Source organism: Oncorhynchus tshawytscha, linkage group LG21 (assembly GCF_018296145.1).
Source record: "Oncorhynchus tshawytscha isolate Ot180627B linkage group LG21, Otsh_v2.0, whole genome shotgun sequence".
NCBI classification, from domain to species: domain Eukaryota; kingdom Metazoa; phylum Chordata; class Actinopteri; order Salmoniformes; family Salmonidae; genus Oncorhynchus; species Oncorhynchus tshawytscha.
In genome coordinates this window covers 26,646,417-26,670,697 of record NC_056449.1, presented here as the reverse complement: position 1 = coordinate 26,670,697, position 24,281 = coordinate 26,646,417, and the positions used below count along the sequence as shown (strand labels likewise).

The window sequence follows — 24,281 nt, the reverse complement described above, 5'->3', positions numbered from 1 at the left end:
ATGTTCACCTTAGTGCTGGGAAAAGCAGCCCAATCCGTTCTCAGTGCCGTGTCACTGCAATGCCATTTCTAGTGAATGTTAAACACACGCCGTCACGTCCTCTCTCTGTACACACTTAGGGGAAAGAAGGTGCTAGAACTTGAAAGGTTTCTTTGGCTGTGAACAGACCTTCCTAGGTAGTTTAGAGTTCTGATAAAATTCCTTTCAGACTGAAATACTCTCGCCGTGCCTCTCAATGATCGCCTCTTATGATGGAGACTCATGATGGAGACTTATGATGGAGACTCATGATGGAGACTCATGATAGATACCTATGATGGAGACTCATGATGGAGACTCATGATGGATACTTATGATGGAGACTCATGATGGATACTTATGATGGAGACTCATGATGGAGACTCATGATAGATACCTATGATGGAGACTCATGAAGGAGACTCATGATGGATACTTATGATGGAGACTCATGATGGAGACTCATGATGGAGACTTATGATGGAGACTCATGATGGAGACTCATGATGGATACTTATGATGGAGACTCGTGATGGATACTTATGATGGAGACTCATGATGGAGACTGATGATGGAGACTCATGATGGAGACTCATGATAGATACTTATGATGGAGACTCATGATGGAGACTCATGATTGATACTTATGATGGAGACTCATGATGGAGACTCATGATGGAGACTTATGATGGAGACTGATGATGGAGACTCATGATGGATACTTATGATAGACACTCATGATGGAGACCCATGATGGAGACTCATGATGGAGACTCATGATGGATACTCATGATAGAGACTTATGATGGAGACTCATGATGGAGACTCATGATGGAGACTCATGATGGAGACTCATGATGGAGACTCATGATGGAGACTCATGCCATTACACCTTCTTAATCACCTTATTGATCCATTTGCGGTGGATTTCCTTTCTACTTAATTTCCAGTGAAGCTGCACAGTACTAGAGAGTTGAACATTTTATTAAACTTAGAACACAATCAGGACTAGAGCCCATAGGGGAACAGATGAGGTTGTGAGGGAGAGGTTTTTCCAGTGGCCTTCTCTTGTGTGGGGTTAATTGAAGTCTGTAATGCTTGGAAATGAACTCTACAAGGTGTCAGAGGATGTCTGAAACTTCTCTCTGACCGAGCTTCAACAAATGTTTTTTTACTTAGCAAATGCCTCTTTTTTTATGAGAGGAGATTAAGGCAAACTTTTAAAATATATATGGAACTAATGAATAAAGTACTATTTATATGGTCCTCTTTCATGAATTGGGATTGTATTGCTTGCTTGACTTCTTGTCATATTGGAAGGCATACCTATCTGCCCCCAGTTACTTTGATTTACCTTTAAAGGTCAGTGTACAAACTGTTAGACACAAGAAGGACACCTCTATGGTCATACATGGGACTGTGTGTATGTTTTGGTAGTGCTAAAATAAAAGTATTGTATTAATAATAGCCTACATTTATTTACATGTGATTTAATTATCACTGAAACATATTTTCATTTCTATGAAATAGGATTGATAATTGTAGGCTCCAATGATTTTGAGTCTCAATCGGGGTAATTCCACTGGTAGTTTAGATTTTTTACTTGCTATGACTCGTTACACCTGAACTGTCAGATTTTCACACATCATTCCCATTTGGTCCTGCAGGTGGCGCGCGCTACAAGAACAACTAACTCCTGCTGCGCTCTGTTTTCGACCCCAGCTCATCTTAAATCAGCGTGTTACGCACCAACCTGATACTTGTATACTCTGTGAATTAGAGCAGTCTTCACATTTTGGAAGTGAGAGAGGTACGATCAAATAAGCAAAAGGATATAGGCTATGTGCTTGCTTGGATCTAGTTGACATGACTATTGCCTATAATGTTTTTGAGGACGATTTGCCAAAAATATTCAAAAACGTTACGGTATAAAAGGAAGTCATGCTATTTGCTATATGCTATTTGCATTTTATAATGTACAAAGCATTACGATAATTTCACCTTTAAAACGTTATTGTTCCACTGCCTTAAACGAATGATAGAAACAGTGTCAATGCTGAAATATGTGTTCCCCACATAACATAACCTATAGCCATCTGTCAAAAGAGTTCATCATGGACCGAGATGAAGGCGGAATATCCAGAATGATAGAACCAATGAGCGGATCAATATCTCTCTCTCTCTCTCTCTCTCTCTCTCTCTCTCTCTCTCTCTCTATATATATATATATATATATATATATATATATATATATATATATATATATATATATATAGTGTATTATTATTATCTCGCTATGCATATATACACATATATATATCAAACAGTGAGTGAGAGATTTCTAAAATGTAGGCTTATGTGAGAAAAATAATGTTAGGAAATCTACATAAATGGAACTTGCTTCGCTCCACCTTTTTTGCTGTTTGTGTATGTATGTGTGTGTGTGAGAGAGAGAAAGAAAGAGAGAGAGAGAGAGAGAGAGAGAGAGAGAGAGAGAAAGAAAGAGAGAGAGAGAGAGAGAGAGAGAGAGAGAGAGAGAGAGAGAGAGAGAGAGAGAGAGAGAGAGAGAGAGAGAGAGAGAGCAATCATTTTGAAATCACTTCACTCTCACACACACAACGTGCAGTCGCGCGGTGAGCGGTGGAGCGAACGATCCCGAGGCAGCCCATAGTTGTGTAGCTGTACAGAGGGTGACTGACAGAGGACCAAAACGCTGGCAACTAATGGACATATAGTATATTGTTTTTTGTTTTTTTACTCTGGAACACTCTGCTACGGGAACATATTGAGGATTAGCTTAGCAGCTGGTGAGAATGTTCCAAACTAAGCACAGGATGCTGCTATAAAACTGGTCCGGAGACGTACTATATATGGTTGTTTCCGTATCCGAGGAGGAGACAACAATCTGATGTGCAGCGCTTCTGGTCACCAAGTTGTTTTCTGCCGGCAATTAACGCACTCGATTTGATATCAGGGGGACCGTCATTGGATTTGAAGGAATAGGCTAACCGTCGTCGGCTGATCAAGTGGATTGTTTGTTGTTGGGGTTTTTTTAGCACGGGGAGTGCGTTGTTCATGTATTGTGGATTCCTACTTGTGGGGAGATATTGAGGGCTGAAGTGGCTTCGTTCAGGAGAGGAGAGGGATCGAAGCTTCTAGCCCGGCTGAAGCGCTCAGAACTGGGATAGGCTACTGAGGAGTTCTCATCCATCCAAGGTAGGCTATGAACTTCACTGTCACGAATCAGCGCTCATATGATGGCTTTATATTGACCGTAAACACGCACATATTATGATTCACATACGAGTGGAGCCAACAAAATAGCCTCGAATCTTACATATTATAATTTCCTGATTTTGATAGTTCAATATTGTGTCCGTCACCTGCCTTTCATAACCTACCAGTCCCTTGGGTAGGCTATGCGATCCATTACGCTCAATACATTATTACATCATATGCAGGTCCGATATTGTGTATTTTCCATTTCATTGGGAAATGTAGCATTATAATGCCGACTGGGGGATAGGTAAATGTTCCACAAACGTATGGGGATTTCGGTCCGTTTCATTCCGAGGTTGAACACTTGTTGTTTGCTTTCCGACCGTGGACTTGTGTGTCGGCGGTTGATATTCCCCGCATGATCTTTCCACTGATGACTACCGATGTTAGATGTTTTCCCCTACACTAGCCTACTGGTGTTGATTTCTCTATGAGCGACGGTGGGCTTACCCCGTCCACCCTCAAAATGTCCTTTCCATATACGCCATAAATTAGCTAAAGCTCCCAACGAAAAATCTCTCTCTGGGTTCACGAAAACCGAATTTTATAAGGATTTCCAGTGAGGAATATTTGAATTAAATATTTATTATTTTCCTAATGATGTATTTTTTTGTGTGTATACCTCAGCCCAACCGAGCCAAATAGGCATATGAGTTAAATATAATAGGCTAATAGTAAGTTAATAAATAGCCTAATCAATAAGCTATTACCATTACAATATATCAGGACAGAATACCCAGCAATAGGCCTATAGGGTAAAGTAGATTGATTGTAAATTCGCCACGAATTGCCGAATAAGTAAGTTTTTTTAAAATAGCAACCTAATGTAATTTATAAAACAGTCTTATGGGTAGCCAATACGCCCTTCCAATACAGCCCCCTATTAGACGCGCTTGTATCACCTGTAGCTGAGTCTTTGCAAATGCCTTATTGTACAGTACCTTTAAAATTAACATTCCCTCTTATTTTAACCTATGAGTTTTTATCGATGGCCAATATGTTATAGTTATAACTAAATGGCAATATCTGAACTATATCAGCTATTTTTAATAGTAGGATCAATGATGGACAGCTCTCTGAAGCGGCAGCCGTAGCCTTTTCATGACAGCCTCACTTGGCTGTGACATTACTGCGAAATCCGGTCTTTCTGGCTTCTCCCGTTCCAAGCTGTCTCCTTCCACGGAGGCGTCTAACCTGCTAGGCAGGATGGTGATGATGCGGTACACACGAAACCATAAAGATGAAACTCGCACCTCTGAATCGCTTATCTCTTAGAATGCTTTTCATAAAGTGTTATATAGGGAGATTGAGGGCGCAAAGACACACCATTCTATTAATGCATGCAATTACCTCATCTCCTCGCCACATAATAATACTGGTCCATATCTATTTTTCTTCCTTTTCATATGTAATAAAAACAAATACAACTCTTGAATAGTGTTTTCCCGATAAGAGTTCATGAACTTGATGACCCTCCCCACCGCAGGTAATTTGGCTATTGCAGAGCCCTTCCCAATTGGCAACAGGCTGCTGCATTCCATTTAAGCCCTTCAAATAAATAGTCTAAACTCTAAACGTAGGCCATCACCGACAAAAACTGCTCTGTAGTAGGCCTAGCCAACGACAATTTACACAATCCTGTAAACTGTAGTCCGGCGTAGGCTAGTGACTGATGAAGCAAGCATTAGGGGGAGAAAGGTTTTGGGTTTATTAAGGAGCTTCAGTCAAAGCACCACGATTCCTTCCCCTCTGGTAAAATGCCAAGCGCCTCCACTCGTCTTATTCATTTACATACGGGGTTCATGCAATTAAAATCGAATTGATGCTGACAAAGCGTTTCTATTTTACGTTGCTTACATAGCCTACCAGAAAATGTTTTTAAAAAACGTGGACAAAATGTGTTGCTGTATTTTAAACGGGTAGAGGCCTAGGCCTACTGTAGATTGGTCAAGCACACTATTGTGGACTACTCCGTTCAATTTGCATACTCACAAGCAACAGAGTAACGCAGGTCAGTGGAGTGATTGGTTACAGTCAGCCCACCGGGTTCCATGCAGTTTGAGTTATGCACTGAGGTTAATTATCTACACAATGGCGGATCCTTTAATGTCACGCGCGGAGGGGATTCTGCGGGTCGTTTCAAGCTCCTAGTTTATTCGGTGTGTTTTACTGCGTATGTAAAGATCAGCACAATCTTGCCTCATTGAATCGTGAGTATTTTCATTAAGTTTGGTATTTTAAAAGAGTCGGCTTTAGTTGTTTGTGCTTATTTTTTGACAGCAGCCTACTAAATGATTCAGCTGTGTACTGTAGCCTATTGGCCATGAAGAATTGTCAGCCTACTAGAGATAGGCTAGTTTACATGTGACCGTTTTCCATAAGCGAAAAGGCTTCCTGTGTCTGTTGTTTCATTTATATATTTCTTCATTCCATTATTTTACTTTTACACGTGTGTGTATTGTTGTGAATTGTTAGGTATTACTGCACTATTGGAACACAAACATTTCGCTACACACGCAATAACATCTGCAAAATATGTGTATGTGACCAATAACATTTGATTTGATTTTATGAAGTAGCTTGTCTTTCCAATTCATTCTCCTCCAAATCCGCGTCATGGTCAGATTTCAATTGTGCAATGCGGCGAATGAGCAGGGAATGTCGAGATAAACTCGAAAAAATAAATAGGACTTGTTGTGTAGGCTATGCACATGTGTATGTTAAATTAATGATCTGAGTCAACAGGTTCACAGACGCCTTCATTAAAATTCTGAAAAGTTGAAATGGCATTTTTTAAAACATTTTTATTAAAGGTCTTAGCCGTCTACCATAGACCTCGTGAGAATGGGTGTGGATAATTGTCTATGCTTGAAATGATGCATTTCCACAGCATGTTTTGGGTTCATTAAATCCTATTCCAATTTAGGGAAAGAGACTTCCAAATAGGTGTGTTGCCACCGCAGCCAGGAAACACGAGGCTGTTTTCCTACATGGTAATTGGCCAGAATTAGACCATGTAGGTTGCATATGGATATAACCATTGCATTCATTTTGACTCCAGCAACTGTAAATACATATGTTTTCAAGGAGCTCACGCCATGACGTCTAATATTTTCCTAGGTCTTATCTTGTAATATATAAGTAGAGAGTAGTTCCATCTGCCATCTGTGGGATAATCCCTATGTGTTTATACGGCGTGTTGTGCTCAATTGAAGACAAGGTGGCATGGTGTCAGACGATATGAAGAGGGGAGTGACCGCTCTGTCTGGTTGAGAGGCTAGATGTTGTGCACCTCGGTATGATCCAGTTTGCTAAGTAAGGAGGCAGCCGAATTATGGAGATCAAACACATTTGCCGTAGCTCTGGTATTTGTATATCATTGACCGGAGCTGGAGAACACCTCGTTTTCTCTCTAGAGATGGTGCTAGCTAGTGCATTGGCAAAGAGCAGTCAGTTGGAGTGGTTCGACCACAATCATTCTCACTGCAGTTTATCTCCTAGGCTAGACTAGAGGAAGACAGAGACGATTCAGTGTCCTGCTCACCGAGAGTCTTCCAGCCCAATACAGTGTCTCTGCCACAGCACAGGAGACAGCGTCTGATCAACACTTCCGTTACCTTGTTCCTGATATTTCTTTTGCAGTGCGTTCCCACCAGCAGCCCCACAGATAGTCCCAGCATGTTGTGTCTCGCTGTACATCATCCTAGCATGCCATATCTCTGCCAGCCAGCACCAGTGGGTGGTGTAGTGGAGCACTTTAGTCTCCATTCGCCCTAAGCAGCCAGCCGTGGCTCGGTGGTGCTATCACCCTATGGTCTGCCTCTTTGACTGGCATAGTCTGGCACACAGGCTGGCAGACAGGCAACCAGCAACAGTTTGCCTGCTTCCCAATAGAGGGGAGAGAGTGATCTGGGCCAAACAATTGGGTTGAATGAAATCGTTAAAGTAATCTCTTGGGTAAGGGACCACCCATATAGCATGGTGAGAAGCCCCCGTCCAGCAGTCCCCAGAGCGGGGAAGAGAATGGGGGCGATTGTGCTGGACAATGACCTGGCTGGATGGGCCATCCAAGGTTGGGTTCTGTCTGGCTTTAGGACTTGCTCACCAACCCCTCTCACCTTAACCCACCCTCCCACCCTCCTCCATCCATAGGCACTCCAGGCCAGTTTGTTGTATTGTGGCGATAGAGAGCAGTAGCAGGAGGCTGTTCAATGTCCTCCTAAATTCTGACAATGGAGCCAAATAACATGTGTGTCTGTGAGAGATGTAGATGTCCAAAGTGCTTATGCAATAGATCCCTTCAACCCTGAACAGTTGAAAAGCCAGTGTATGATGTTCTGTGTGATTGGTACTATGTGGTTTATACATGCTGGGAAACTCACTAATACATAAGATGGTAAAGAATGTGCTTGATTGGCTGGAAGAGCCGTGTGTGCATGGGCTGTGTGTGTGTTGGTGGGGGGGGGGGTCCTCTACTTATGTTGTTGTTGGTAACTAGGTAATAACAGTTGCTGTCGTACTCCAAAACTCAGCAGTAGCACAACAAGTTCTAAAACAAATAGGCTAACCTTTTGTTTGCCTTGAGATCTTGTGAGGAGTTGGTAGGCGAGTCTTGTATAGTGCAGTAACAGGCCCTGTAGTGTGAGGTTACACATTAACCAGGGAGGGGCAGATGCCATCGTCCAGTGCTCTCTCATAGAGTCAATCATTCCTCCAGCACGTCTGGAACTATGACACTTCTTAACCTCCATAAATGCCGCTGTGTAATTAGATTCTTGAATTGTTCAGCCTTATGCACATTCCAATGCGGGCTTTAGTGAAGTGTGTATACCGTTTCTTGGTACCGTGATGCAGCGGCATCGCCATGGTAAAGGACTTAGCAAACTGGTCGGCCTGCTGTGCGTGTATCGCTGTTTCTTACACAACTGCTTTTGTGTCGCTTTATTAAGGCTTGACTGTAGTTGGCAGAGCCTAGTGTTGCTTTGGCTTGTTGTGGAGTATACCGTCGTGTAGTTAGCAGACCTGGGTTCAAATACTATTTGAAATCTTTCAAATACTTTGGCGTTTGCTCTAGAGTTTTAGATGTAAGGGGGTTAACATTTTTGGAACTATTCTGTTGGTCCATTAAGCCAGACAAGCTCAGTCTGGCATGTAAAGTAGGTCTATTTGAAATGATTTCAAATGGTATTTGAATCCAGGTCTGGTAGCTAGCTGGCTGGTTGAAGGAAGGTTGCTGGGGGGTTAGGATGATGAATTTCTAGCCACGGGTTTGAGTTAAAACCTTAATACAACGGTTGTGCGCCGTGTCAGCGGGGAGGCCTCAGAATAGCAATTAGCCTGTTAAATCTGTTAACCTCTCTCAGTGTGGAAGCACAATGCTCACCCAGAGAAAAGAGGGAGAGGGAAAGATGAGAGGAGGGAAGGAGGAGAGTGAAGGAAACTGAAGGAGGGATGGAGTTGGAGATACAGAGAGAGACAGAGTACATGAGGGAGAACGTGAACGAGAGAGCCAGAGAGGGGTAGCGAAGAAGGGAAGGAGGGAGAAAGAGTGTATGGAGAGAGAGAGAGAGAGAGAGAGAGATGTACAATGAGGGGATTTGTAATGGGTCTTTGTGAGCAGGATTTAGCGTGCAGCAAGTATTCTAGCAGAGGACACAGCATCACAGGTGTAGGGCAAGTGTGGGTGGCAGGAACAGACAGAGAAATATGAAAGCAGTAATGGTTGTGGAGCATAAAGAGAACAGCCTGTCTCACGCAGTACAATACACAGTTTACAAGTCAATGCCTTTTTATTCTGACATCTATTGGTTTAAATACCGTTTAAAGTTGACAGAATCAAGTGGGTGTGGTGAGAAGGAACAAGGAAGCTACTGGTTTCCAAGATATTCTACGACAGCAGAGTGCTCTCGCTCGCGTTGTTCTCTTTCGAATTCTCACGTGGCTCACACACATCTCTCCAGCACTGCCGGTGAGGAAGGTCGGGAGGGCTGGCCCATGTTGATTTAGGAGCCGAAAAGCGTTGTCGCCATAAATCGGACCCCTTGTCCCCTAAATCCTGGACTGCTAATGTTGACAGATAAGGCGCTGAAGAAAGCTGTGTTGACGGCCCATTGTCATTCAAATATATCCTCTATTGTCTGCCGTTGCTTGTCTGGACACTGGTCGGAGTGTCCCCTCACTCCCCTTTCCAGGAAGGCTGAAAGGGGTAGGAGTTAGGGGGTAAAGGGGAGGTGGGTTAAGGCAATGCCAGGTGCCAGATGTAGATGTGACTTTCTTAAGTCTGGACTGTTTTGTAAACGTTGGGAGTCGTTAAGGGGCCCTGCCACTCAGAGCCACCAGGGTGTTTCATTTCCATCTCAATGTCAACCTCTTTGCCAGGCCACTCAGTTTGACTAGTCACTCACACACACACGCACGCACGCACACACACACACACATACACACACACACACACAGGAACCTTCTCTCTCTCTCTCGCTCTCTCTCTCGCTCTCTCTCCCTCTTTCTCTCTCTCTCTCTCTCTCTCTCTCTCTCTCTCTCTCTCAATTCAATTCAAGGGCTTTATTGGCATGGGAAACATGTGTTAACATTGCCAAAGCAAGTGAGGTAGATAATATATAAAGTGATGTTGCTCTGCTCTTCTCCTCTGTGCTCGAGCCTCAACAGCTCCCTGACTCTGCGGGCGTTCACATACAAACATGCACCCTCACTCCCTGACACACATTCACAGTTGAGTGAGACTGTTCCAGTGAGAGTCCAGAGGTGTGGGGAAGGATCAAATCACATTTTTATTTTTACTTTTAATTTTGGTTCTCACATGTGTCCAATACAACAGGTAGACCTTACAGTGAAATGCTTACTTACAAGCCCTTTAACCAACAATTTTTTAAAAGAAAAAATAAGTGTTAAGAAAGTATTTGACTAAATAAACTAAGGTAAACAAAAAATGAAAACAAGACAAAAAAACAATTATAATTAACAGTAAAAATAATAAAATAACAGTAGCGAGGCTTTATACAGGGGGTACCAGTACAGAGTCAATGTGCGGGGGCACCGGTTAGTTGAGGTAATTGAGGTAATATGTACATGTAGGTAGCGGTAAAGTGACTATGCATAGAACATTAACAGAGAGTAGCAGAAGAGTAAAAAGGGGGGAGTCAATGTAAATAGTCTGGGTAGCCATTTGATTATGGCTTGGGGGTAGAAGCTGTTTAGAAGCCTTTTGGACCTAGACTTGGCGCTCCGGTACTGCTTGCCGTGCGGTAGCAGAGAGAACAGTCTATGACTAGGGTGGCTGGAGTCTTTGATCATTTTTAGGGCCTTCCTCTGATACGGGATGTGAAGAACAAGTGGGGATCTTCCTGTGGCTGGAGCACGGCTTCTCCAGACTGTCTCCAAGGCCCCCCGGCCAGTAGCACAGAGTCTGCATTCCAAATGGCACCTTATTCCCTATGTAGTACACTTCTTTTGACCAGTACCCACCAGTTCCCATACCACTATATAAGGAATAGGGTGCCATTTGGGACTCAATGCGAGTCTCTCACTGCCCCTGAGCACCATCCATCATAATGAAACCAGTCAAATCAAACTTTATTGGTCACATACACATATTTAGCATATGTTATTGGTCACATACACATATTTAGCATATGTTATTGGTCACAAACACATATTTAGCATATGTTATAGGTCACATACACATATTTAGCAAATGTTATTGGTCACATACACATTTAGCAAATGTTATTGGTCACATACACATATTTAGCAAATGTTATTGGTCACATACACATATTTAGCAAATGTTATTGGTCACAAACACATATTTAGCATATGTTATAGGTCACATACACATATTTAGCAAATGTTATTGGTCACATACACATATTTAGCATATGTCATTGCGGGGGAAGCGAAATGCTTGTGTTTCTAAGCTCCAACAGTGCAATTACATCTAACAACACACAACAATACACACAGATCCTCACACACTTCTCCTATTGCGTAATATGATATTTAATATCTGCGACATGGGTATGTACACAGCTCTGTTACAGTGGCGTGATGATAAATGATCTTTCCAGTGTGATCTCTGTCACCAGCTATGGCCTCTCTAGGTTTTCACTAAGCAGTTCCACGATGAGGTCAGTAGGTTGGATGGGTTTTTAGTGGACCTCAGTGTTTTTCCCCAACCAGCGGTACCGAATGAATTCAATGCAGCCTGTTCTCCCTGGCCTCTTCAGAGTTGTGAAATACCTGACCTGCTGAGAGGTGGAGAGGTAAGCCTGAGGCCAGGGGGGGAGGTATTTTGCACCTCTGAAAAGCCCTCCACACTCTAACACACACACAAACACACACTCTACCACACACACAAACTGAACACACACTTTATAATTCTGCCTGTGTGAGTGTCATCAGGGGAAAAGAGGAGCTGTCATTTGCAGACCCAGAATTAGACTACAGAAATGAGTCTCTCTCCCACTTGCTCACCCTCAATCATAGAGTGGAGCCCCTGTTCCTCAGCAGCCTCATTAGTACATCTCTCCTGCCTGGGTATGAGGAGTGTTCTGTTGGTATATGCTAGAGAAGCCCATATGTCATTTATTGTGTGTGTGTGTGTGTGTGTGTGTGTGTGTGTGTGTGTGCGTGTGTGTGAGAAAAAGTGAGTGTGTGTGCACATATATGTTTAGGCATGGTGTATAATATTTCTCATCTCAATGAGCGTCACATGGAACAAACAACTGCTCCCTCCTGATATGAGTGTGTTTATCTCTCTTTCTCTTTCTCTCTCTCTGTCTCACTCCATGTCTCTCTGTCTCTCTCGCTCTCTCTTTCTCTCTCTTATTATTTTGCCTCATTAAAGAGCCCCTTATACTCCAGGGGACCAGACTTCCAGGAAATGAAGGTTTATTTTCCTCCTCTCTTATCTTCTCAATGGTGTACGCGCACGCTCACACACACACACAGGAACCTATATATACAAAGAGGAGGATGAGGAAGATGAGGAGGAAGAGAAGGCAAATCATTCTTCCTTTCTTTATTCAGCATGCTAGACCCTACAGATCATCTGAGGAGAAGGATGGGGATTGGGGGGATGATTAGAAGGCATCCTTTCAAAAACAAGGATGTGGAAAACTCCACAGATTAACCCCCGCAGACCTGTCTCCTTTCCCCGGTTGCAGCGAGCATGAGACTCTCCACACGCAGAGAACATATACAGGGAAGTGAATTAGAGCCAGGGGAGAACAGGGAAGTGGGGAAATGGGGATCAAAGCAATGTGCTGAAACAGAGAGGTAATTAATAAAGGAGGAAAGAGGTTAAGAATCAAAAGGAGAGTTGCTTTGTGTGTAAATTACCGTGTGTTCAATTAGGACTTGATTGGGTTGCTTTTCGTTGTGATATCATCGGCGCTGAAAAACAAAACCCCTGGGATTTGCCCCCACATATGATTTTCCTAGTTGCTGCCTTTTAGTGGCATATTCAGTTTCAAAGTCCAAATTAGTGAGCTGTATGCAATGTCTGGTAGCCTTGGAATAGCTGAAGGACACCTATGTTGTCAATGTCCAGAATTAGCAGGAGGAGGTAGGCAACAGTGGCAGTGGAATCCTTATCCGTCCCCTTAGTCTACTGCTGCATATGTCATTGAAGTACAGTACCTGGCAGAGATACAAGGTTGAGTCCGTTTTATGGATTGGACATGGCTCGAACTCTCGCGAAACAGACATCTCACTCAAGTAATTGTTTCAGACACATTAAGTGTCTCGTGTAAAAAAGATTGCAATAAATTAAAACGAGACCTGTCATAAATCCCGAAGAGTTACCCAAGTGTCTTTAAAAGTTGTCCGGACCTTTCTAGAAGATGAGTGAGGCCATTTCTAATCATGTTTGTTTGTCTTTGTCATTTTCTTTCTTGCAGACCGATGCGTTTCCAGTCAAGCGGAGTGATGGTGCTGAGGTGGGATGCCACGCTGGTGTTGGCCGCCATGCTTCTGGTTTGCTGTGCCGCTGATCCCACTGACATTCTCTACCGGATGCTCGAGGAGCAGCCGCCCAACACGTTGATCGGCAGCCTGGCATCGGACGAGGGCCTGCCCGACTCAGGCCACCTGTACAAGCTGGAGGTGGGCACCCCTTACCTGCGCGTGGATGGCAAGACGGGAGACATTTACACCACAGAGGTCCCCATCGACCGTGAGACACTGCGGGACTGCCGCAACCTGTTCGAGGGCGAAAAGTGCTTCCTGGAGTTCGAGGTGTCCATCACGGACCTGAAGCAGGGCCAGGGACCGCGGCTGATCGAGGGCCGCATCGAGGTGCAAGACGTCAATGACAACACACCCCAGTTCACCTCGCCCATCCTCATGCTGTCCATCCCAGAGAACACACACATCGGGGCGCTCTTCTCCATCCCCATGGCCAGCGACAAGGACTCGGGCCACAACGGCGTGGCCGAGTACTCGCTCAGCGCCGGGCCTGATGCCGACCAGCTCTTCAGCCTGCAGGTGGCCGAGGACACAGACGAGAAGCAGCCGCAGCTCATCGTCATGGGCAACCTGGACCGCGAGCAGAAAGACTCGTACGATCTCAACATCCGTGTGGTGGACGGGGGCACACCACCGCGAGCCAGCAGCGCCCTGCTGAGGGTGACCGTCACCGACCAGAACGACAACGCACCCAAGTTTGAGAGGAGCCACTATGAGGCTGAGCTGGCTGAGAACAGCCCTGTGGGACACTCAGTCTTGCAGGTACTAAACACACAGAGATACCTACAGTACAGTACATACAGAGATTCTATATACTTTACATTTCAAGATGAAACATTTTTTTTTAGTCATTTAGCAGACACTTTTTTCCAGAGTGACTTGCAGTTAGATAGAGATACACTCATAGACTCAGTCACAAAGTTTATATCTCTCTCCCTCTCTCAGAGCATTTCACACATGAAAATAACTGCAGTTTCATGCTGTGGGGCCATTTGTTTCGGTCAAAAGCGCAATGAAGTAGATTCACTTAGAGTAACTAAGTGAATCTTTAAACTCAGACTTTGTGGTTCAGCTATTCAACTCCCTACACCATATTTATACTTCTCAATTTATATCCGGTGAAGAGACGGTGAAAGGAACTGGTGAACTAGCTAACACTACGATCCAAAGAGCCCTCAAACTCCACTTGACAAGCACCCTCATTACATTAGGCCCCCTATTTCCCATGGGGCCTGGGCACCGATACAAAACAACAGGGTTAAGGTTTAGGAAACGATGGAACCAAATCATATTCTCCTCAGCAAATGGATTTTTCTTCCTCTTCCCACTGTCACTTTAACCACCGGTTTTACAAAACACTAGTGAATTATTGACAGGTTCTGAGAATGGCATATTGGATTGCAGTGCGACACAGCCGATAAGGCGAGCCCTACAGTTGGCCGGGTTCCAGGAGCAATTTGAGACAAAGTGTCCAGGCATAAAATGTGTATAAATACTGTTAATCTCTCAGTCAACAGTTAGTCCATGCGTTCAAGATGTTTTCAAATAGTGTTTTCTCCCTTCATGATCTTGCTAAGGGAGCAGTGGCAAATGAACGGCAAGGGTAGAAAAATAGTCTAATTTGACGACTTAAACAGGTCAGACGTGTCAATCAAGCATTTCTGCTTTCTCAAAGGAATTCTCTCCAAATGCCTGTTAAGTGAAATGCATCCTGGGGTTTCTGTGGAGGATGAAATGGAATGAGTCACATAGAGCATTAATACCAATAAACCCCATGGATAATCTGATGTCTGAGTCACATTAAGTCATGCATGGCTCGGTAATGGGAGTGCTGGGGCATTCTATTTGACTATCATATGGGGTAAGTGATACGGTGTTTTGCAAGGTGTGTTTAAGGATGAGTAATGTTAGAAAGATGACAGAAATGGATTTTGGTGTGTCAGGTGGTAAGGTGTCAGAGTGACACTGTAAGGTTGGGTCCGACAGTTTACCTCCATTCTAAATGATACCTCACTCATTTTCCCAGTCCATTTACACCAGATCTACTCACAGACACCTCTAATTATACTGTGTAATCATGGGCCTATAATTCAATAAAATATATTAGGATCCTTATAACCAAACTCACTGAGTTGATATTCCCCCATGTGTAGATTATGGAGATGGCTTGTTTCCTAATGTATTAATGGAAGGCTGTTCTCAGAAGCTTATGGGAAGTTTCTTGTTTTGGCAAGGAGTACAGAGGCAGGGCCAAGTCAATCCGTTGCCACCAATCTCTGTCACTCTATCTCCTCCTATTGACCCCTGTAGGAACAAGGGCCTTTTGATAATGGGAGGAACATTAACACTCTCAGTCATTTCCCCATTAACTGCAAATGACCCATGTGACAATCGCGAGATGTTTATGTGGGGCTGCACATGCTTAGTTTTGATAGTCATTATGCATGACACAGAGCATGAACTTGAGCTATGAGGAGAATCAAGGCGTTGATACAATCTAGGAGTGAATTTAGAGGCATTTACATAAATTACGGGGAATACAATTGTTTTGTGGTTTGGTAAACGGTAGGTTGCAGAAGCTAAAGGCTAATCTTTTATGTGTTTGTGTGTGTGCGTGTGTCCAGGTGAAAGCCAACGACGCTGACATGGGTACCAACGGGGAGATCGACTATAGCCTGCACCAGGCCTCCGATGCCGTCCAGAGGTTGCTACGCATTGACCGCTCCACAGGGATCATCTACGTCAAGGGGCTGGTGGACCGAGAGGAGGAGAGCTTCCTCAAGTTCTTCGTGGTGGCCAAGGATCGCGGCCCCAACTCGAAGAGCTCCAAAGTCCTGGTGACCATCAACGTCAAGGACCAGAACGATAATGCACCCGCCATCGAGATCCGTGGCATCGGCCTGGTCACCCACCACGACGGTGTGGCCAACATCTCAGAGGACATGCCCATCGGCACGGCTGTAGCCCTGGTGCAGGTGTCGGATCGTGATGAAGGGGAGAATGCTGTGGTCACCTGTGTGGTGGCCGGGGACGTCCCCTTCCAGCTGCGGCCCGCCAGCGAGTCAGCCAACGACCGCAAGAGGAAATACTTCCTGCAGACCACGACCCTGCTAGACTACGAGCGCATCAAGGACTACAGGATTGAAATAGTAGCGGTGGACTCCGGTAACCCTGCACTGTCCAGCACAAACTCCCTGAAGGTGCAAGTCACCGACATGAATGACAATGCCCCTGTCTTCTCCCCCAATCTGTTTGAGGTGGACTTTGCAGAGGAGAATCAGCCAGGTGATAAGGTCCTGGATGTGGTGGCCACAGACGCGGACAGTGGGTCCAACGCAGAGCTGACCTACAGCATCATCATGGACTCGACCACTAAGGGGCTCTTTGAGATCGACCCCAAAACGGGAGAGGTGCACGTGAGGAATACGCTGGACCGTGAGCACAGGGAGCAGTACGAGTTCCACGTGGCGGCAGCCGATAAGGGCTCGCCTAGCCTGAGGGGGACGGCCACGGTGGTGGTCAAGGTGCTGGACCGTAACGACAACGACCCCAAGTTCATGTTGAGCGGCTACAGCTTCTCCGTCTTGGAGAACATGCCTCCGCTCAGCCCTGTTGGCATGGTGACGGTCATCGACGCAGATAAGGGCGAGAACGCCATGGTGCGACTCTCGGTGGAGCCTGACAATGGCAAGTTTGTCATCCAGAATGGCACAGGTACTATCCTCTCCAGCATATCCTTTGACCGTGAGAAGGAGAGCACATACACTTTCCGCCTCAGGGCTGTGGACGCCGGTGACCCTCCCAGGTCCTCCTACGTGGGTGTGACCATCAACGTCTTGGACGAGAACGATAACTCCCCCTACGTCACCAAGCCCTCTAACTCCTCCTACAAGTACCTCCCACCTCTCACAACCCCCGAGACACGCGTTGAAGTGGTGGAGGCCGAAGACATCGACACGGGACCCAATGCCGAGCTGGTCTTCAGCATTACTGGCGGGAACCCCTACGGACTGTTTCACATCTCGCCCAACAATGGGGAGATCACCCTGGCCCAGGAGTTCACCCGCAAGCACAACGGTCTCCACCGTCTGGTGGTGAAGGTGAGCGACAAAGGCAAGCCACCACGCCACACCACCGCCCTGGTCCACATCTTCGTCAATGAGACCATGGGCAACATCACCCTGATCGAGTCTCTGGTGGGTCACAGCCTCTACACTCCTCTGGACAGAGACATTGCCGGGGACCCCAACTATGCGCTGGCCCAGCGCAGCAACATCCTGTATGGAAGCCTAGCGGGCATCGCCGGAGTCATCCTGGTCATCGTGGTGGTGGTGGTGATCCGTCATCGCATGCAGAAGGACACCAAGAGCGGCTACCAGGCGGGAAAGAAGGAGAGCAAGGACCTGTATGCCCCCAAAACAGGGCCCAAGAATGGCAAGGGCAAAAAGAGCAAGAAGGGCAAGGTGCCCAAGCCCACCAAGCCACTGGAGGAGGACGAAGAGGCCAGCCTCCAGAAGGGCCTCAACTTCAACCTCATAAACGATAGTGTCAATGACAGTCCCCGGATCCACCTGCCCCTCAACTACCCCCCGGGCAGCCCCGACTTGGGCAGACACTACCGCTCCAACTCCCCACTGCCCTCCATCCAGCTGCAGCCCCAGTCCCCCTCTGCCTCCAAGAAGCACCAAGCCGTTCAGGACCTGCCCGCCACCAACACCTTTGTGGGCACAGGTGACAACAACTCTACAGGCTCCGATCAATATTCGGATTACAGCTACAAGGCAAACCCGCCGAAATACAGCAACAAACAGGTAGGCGACTACTTCCCCACAGCAGGGTACAACAGGAACATTATGTGGACCGATGAGGTTTGGTAGAGATGGGACTGAATCACAGAGATTTGCTACCAAAGCTGCACTGATCACTCATTCTCTCACAGCGATCACGCCACTACCTTTCCCAAATCAGGGCAGGCTTGCCTTTTCATCTCTCATTTTTATTTTTTGTTATGTTTATGTTTGTCATTTAAAAAAAATCCTCACCTTAAAATGGACTCACTACACTTTCACGCTAAGAAGGAAATATTTAATTTTATCTCAACCTTTTGAAGGGGTTTAAATGAAGGAGCTTATGTTTTTGAAATGAAGGAGCTTATGTTTTTGTGTTGTGTTTATTTTACAGGAGGCATATCTTTGGTTGGGCACCTACACTGCCCCACACAGAGTCATTCCGTATATTTTAATGTGTTTAGAGAAATCATTTGGTTTTAAAGTCTCTCTTTATGGCAGGATTCCATTTCCTTTCATACTGAGTTTGTTCATTTGAGTGTGACAAAGTGCTGGTGAATTCCTCAGACATTTTTATTGTCTGTTGGCTACCACTGGATAGTGCAATCTTGGCCTAACTGCACTTTTTTTATGTTTTCACTTCCAAATAATGAAAACCTTTCACCAAAGGGTAGATAGCCAAGGGGAAAGAAGGGAGAGGGGGAAGGGAAGCACAGAAGACAAAGAAAAGCACAACTTAACGACAAGGGAAGGTCCTTTCAGACACCTTGTGTTATTGTGAAGCCTGCCACTGCACATCCTGTCAGGCCATTGAAAAAGGACTCTTCATTTACTGGGGCTTAAGTCAATTGTTTGCACAGATTAATGGCAGGTAATTCCAGCCCCGCTCGCCTGTACACAGAGAGTGCCTTGCTTTATTTAACGTACATATGTGGGGTGGTTAAATTCATGCTCATAAGTAGTGTGGTATGGCACCTTTATGAGTAATGGACTTGAGGCCCCGGCAAGCTGTGAATAATGTCACATCCACTGTGAAACGAGAGGCTCTGAAAAGAAAGAACAGGAGACCGAGGTTGATTGCGTTTTGCAGTAGTATCTGTTGGAGAGTATACCAAAAAAAACAAGATTGCTTTGTTCGTATGGCCTCTTTAAAATGATTTGGAGACAATCGTGTGATGTAGTAATATGCAAGTTGTACATATGTGAATAACAAACTATGTTTGCTGTTGTTGTATTTTTGTTTTACTCATCATGTGTTTGTTCTGATTGCAACATGTCCTGTGTGTGATTTCTACTCAAATGGAGAACATTCATTTTCTGTGAGTAACTGAGCCACTCAGTTGTCCTTGTTAGTGATGCCTGCATTCACCAACAAAATTCCCTAACAATCAAATTACACACACACACACACACACACACACACACACACACACACATTTGAATACAGGAGGTAGTACTGTTATTGTCATGCTTCAAGTGAGCGTCATAATGTTTGCTACACTAGAGTACCCAGGAGGCATTGCAGTTCAGTGTTCCATGTTGCTTGTGTTCAGCTGTATTTAAAGCTGCAGTTATCCCCATTTTGACGAGACATTTTCATTTTGCTTCTGTTTTTGTTTTATCCATTTCTTTGTTTGTAAAAATATTGTACCCTGGGAGAAAACTTGTTCACGTTTTTTTTTACGACTAAATCCAATTTTATTTCAATAAAAACGTTGTTAAAATGGTGAAATCACACTCTCTGTGCATTCCATGGGCATTGGGCTTGAGCTAAAGTAAGATTTTGGGCCGGCCCAAATGGGGATTAAAACTACAAATGGAAAATGAATGCTTAAGGTACAGTATTCCATTTTCATTATCATCTTTCTTTGTTGACAATCATGAACTTTCCCTCCAGCTCACACGCTTCATTAAGCCATGGGTTACATGGGTTGGACTAACAGCGCCACAAGAACCAATGTTTGTTCTTCATACGCACTCCAGTCCCCACATAGCACGAATTATGACTCCCCTCCCTCAGTTAGCATTTTAACTTGAACGTTTCAGAGACACAACAATCGAGTGGACATTTAGAAAGCCATGACCTCTCTCTAAATGCTAACTTAGCTCTTATATCTGCATGCCATTTATAATTAACGTTTTTGTTGCAAACAATTTTGTCTTTCTGTTTAAAAAAACGAAACTTCTGACATTTCGAGAGCTTGGGACTATAAGGTTCTATCTGAATTTTTGTTGAAATGGAGTTATTGTTATAGGCTTGTTCTATAACATTTATAGTACTCTAAATACCCCCAATTTATGTTAAGTTCAAAAGAATACAAGATAAAAAAATTGCTGGCCCCATTCAAACCAATGCGGGTTCGGAACTTTAAAGCCAATTATCTCAGAATCATCTTTTTGCAGATAGAACCTTATAGTCATTCCCAAGCTCTCGATTTTGAGTCAAATGAAATCTCTCTTCCCCAACTCTAACCCAGTATGAAGTTTTCTTTCAGTATGGAATGTATTTTAGAGGAAAGAGCCTATATTTCCACTCTGTCTTACCCATCCTCCCATCATTGAAATTCCTCTTGCATCAGTGCTGCCTAAACACCGTAGATTCTGCCCTCAGCTTGCGCAGTCGCCATGGAAACGGAATGACCGTTGTGTGTGTGTGCGTGCGCTGACTCACGGAGCTGTGCGACGCAGGTGGGGAGGCGCGAGCGGGGGGTCGTCGAAAGAGGGTATATCACCAGTCTGGTACCCGGTGACAGTTCAGTTTTACATCGCACCTCGTCCATCACCATGCCTGTCATCACTGCTCTGTTTTTGTAATGTCAAATGAGTGTCTTGCCTATACATTTTTTCTGAGAGAGACAGAGCTCTGCCTTAGGTCTGTGCTGTGTCCTCATACCCAGTCCTCTAAAGCTCACATCATTACATCTCCTGTAGTTGTCACACAGAGATAATCATCCCTTCTCCGTCACTCTTAACTACACAGTAGGACTGTAATAGCAGAATACTGTACCTTGTGTGTCTGAGTGTTCCCTCTGTGCTCTGCCCTTTGAGAGAGAATAAAGAGATGTGGATACTGCAGCCTTAAATCAGTGAGTGAGTGTGTGCGCGCTTGTGTGATGCATCCGGGTTGCTTTTTGTGTTTGTTTGTGTCTGCTGGTTTCGTCTTTTGGTGAAACAACATAGCTTATAGCCTGACCGATACATGAAATAGGTGTTCTTGTTCCTCAGAGTTGGATGGCTACAGAGATGCATTCGGACAACTACTAGTTGTGGTGACAGTTGCCTCTTGTCTCCTTTCCCTTCTTTGTTTGTGGGTGTGGCAGTGATGGTTTCCGAAAGCATAATGGCATAATGTAACGGCACAGAGAGAAACAATGGAAGAAAGAGGGAATATTTCTCCTTTAGCCCCCCTCAGACGAGAACAATTGTTTCCCTCAAATTGGGTCTGAAGTGCCAATACAATGGAGAAGACCAGGTGTGACTTCATACTGAAATAAATCTTCCTCCCACCTAGTGGGCCAGAGAATGAGGGAATATTAATGCCCTCTCTCTGTCCATCCCTACAGCCATCTCTACCCCCCTCCTCTACCCCCACTCTGTTCCATCCATTATTTTGAGCCGTCCTCCCCTCAGCAGCCTCCTTTGTCACGATTCACTGTTGTCCATTAACCTACCTCTGCCTTTCATGGCAGTTGTTTCTGACTTTCCCCGACTCTCAATCACTCTTTCTCTCTCTCACTCGCTCTCTCCCTCCATCTCTCTCTCGCTCCGTCTCTCCCCCTCTGCCGCAGTGGTCAGGGCGCCACGGGCGAAAAGTGGAGTGTCACTCTATTCTTCTAAGAAGCGAGTCAATTATGCAAATGAGGCCCGTAGCAGATGAAATGACAAGGCCTTGTGTGTTGACCAGAGAGAGTTGTTATTGCCATCTGTCTCTGACCTGAGTACCAGCCTCCCCATTGGTAGTCACTGTTTCACTCCCGTTTTCATAAATACCTTCAATGAATGCCCATCTTTAGGTAGTCTTCAACTCAATGAGACTTTGAGTGACAATCGACGATGACTCACACAGACACAAGAACACAACAGACCTGTAGGTGTAGATGGATAGGAAAAAAAATCAAGTGAGGGGCAAAATGGCCACCGTAAAAGTTTCAGGAATAACAAAATCAACCAATATTTGAATTATGCATGAGCCGTCGTCGACAATGTCGGGCTAATTAAAATAAAAAGCACCTAATTTCAAGCAGAATCCCGGTAATGGAGTCTTTTATTGTTGGCTGTTTTTTTCCCCCTCTGCGCTGGTCTCTTCTAACTTGGCATGACACTCTGATGAGATGAGAATCATTAGTCTCACAACGCTCCGCACCTTGTGAGCCCCCAGGCTGATAACATCTTTTGTCTGCATTTCACGGGAGAAAATTACATACATTTTAGCGCCGCCGTGGCAAAAGTGCATCGGCTCTTTGTGCCTGGTAGTTTTTCATCTGCAATCAGAGGGGATCCTGGACCAGCTTTTTTTATCCCTGGCAGTGCCAGGGATACCCGTGCCCATACATTTGGATGGTTTAGGTGGCTCCTTCCTCACCAATCAATTATAGTTCATATGAAGGAGTATTTGATAAATTATAGTTAATCTGAAGGAGTGTTTTATAAATTATAGTTAATCTGAATAAGTATTTTATAAATGATAGTTAATCTTAAGAAGTATTTTATAAATGATAGTTCATCTGAAGAAGGGTTTTATAAATGATAGTTCATCTGAAGAAGGGTTTTATTAATGATAGTTCATCTGAAGAAGTATTTTATAATTGATAGTTAATCTGAAGGAGTATTTTATAATTGATAGTTAATCTGAAGGAGTATTTTATAATTGATAGTTAATCTGAAGGAGTATTTTATAATTGATAGTTCATCTGAAGGAGTATTTTATAATTGATAGTTAATCTGAAGGAGTATTTTATAATTGATAGTTCATCTGAAGGAGTATTTTATAATTGATAGTTCATCTGAAGGAGTATTTTATAATTGATAGTTCATCTGAAGGAGTATTTTCATCCTGACTGATCCTGTATAGTATGCTTCAAGATAGACAGGAAGTCCTTTACATCCTTCATTACTCTTTAGTACTGCAGAATTACACACATGTCCAGTGCTGCACAGTTACACACATTCAAATAACATTTTGTGACATGCACCGAATACAACACCAACACTGAATTCACCTTACCGTGAAATGCTTACTTACAAGCCCTTAACCAACAATTTAGTCATTAAAAAAAGACTTGTGAAAATATTTACTATGTAAACTAAAGTAAAAAACAAACAAATTAGTAACAATAGAATAACAATAACAGCAGCTATATTTAAGGGGGTACCTGTACCGAGTCAATGTGTTGGGAGTAATAGAGATATGTCCAGTAGTTAAGATGTCTTACAGTTTTTGTTATCCTATACCAGAGATGCAGACATAACGAGTGTCTCAAGTCTTGAGGTGTGAAAGTTTTGATGTGTGAAGTTCTTAAGGTGTGAAGGTCTTAAAGTGTGAAGGTCTTGAGGTGTGAAAATGGAGGAATGCAGACCTATCTCTATTACTCTGGCTCTGTAGCTCCAGGACTGGGCTGAAACATGTAAGGGGGATTAGTTGGTGACAGGGAAACAGGGAATGGCTGTCTTGTCACACACAAAGGAGCTGTTGAGTCTCTTTCCCCTTGTTTTGTAGTATGTGAATTCCTCCGAGCAAGCATCACTCAGCGGAAGATAATCAATTCAGCCCCCTTTGTGTGTTTGTGTGTGTGTGTGTGTGTGTGTGTGCATGCGTGTGTGTGTGTGTTTGGGTCTGTGTGTGCATGCATGCGTGAGTGCGCTCCTGTGTGTATGTGTACATATGTGTGCTTCTGTATGTCTATGCATCATGCGTGTGTATGTATGCGTGTGTGTGTCCTGTGCATAGCCACGTTTGCCAGCACATCCCCCCATTGCCTGGGGCTAGACTGTAGAGCGACAAGGCAGGTGAACCGATAAGACAAAGGCTCCCTCAGTGTCTCTCAGTACAGAGAGTCTCTTGTCCCTTACCAGGGCCTCATTTGCCCTTTGACCTCTTAGCAAACAGCAGTATAGGAAGGTCAAGATTATTATTTCACCCTTACTTAACTTGGCTGCGTATGGTCGACTGTCAACAGCTCACAATAGCTGTCTCGTCATCTGTCAGGATAGCGC

The 24,281-nt window shown here is 44.5% G+C and overlaps 1 protein-coding gene across 4 annotated transcripts in view; it reads left to right on the top strand.

Annotated features, from left to right (window-relative positions):
* The first annotated feature begins 2,601 nt into the window (after positions 1-2,601).
* The window catches only part of LOC112221132 (protocadherin-1), a 395,340-nt gene continuing 373,660 nt past the window's right edge, over positions 2,602-24,281 (top strand). For 2 of the 4 annotated variants that reach the window (XM_042303247.1, XM_042303248.1), the window contains exons 1-3: positions 2,604-3,234; positions 13,215-14,043; positions 15,906-18,092. In XM_042303247.1, coding sequence (XP_042159181.1) covers positions 13,219-14,043; positions 15,906-18,092 — 3,012 coding nt within the window. In that variant the 5' untranslated portion in view covers positions 2,604-3,234; positions 13,215-13,218. Of the gene's footprint in view, positions 3,235-5,353; positions 5,508-13,214; positions 14,044-15,905; positions 18,093-24,281 lie in introns of those variants that run through there. The other 2 variants (XM_042303245.1, XM_042303246.1) reach the window with 2 other exon arrangements.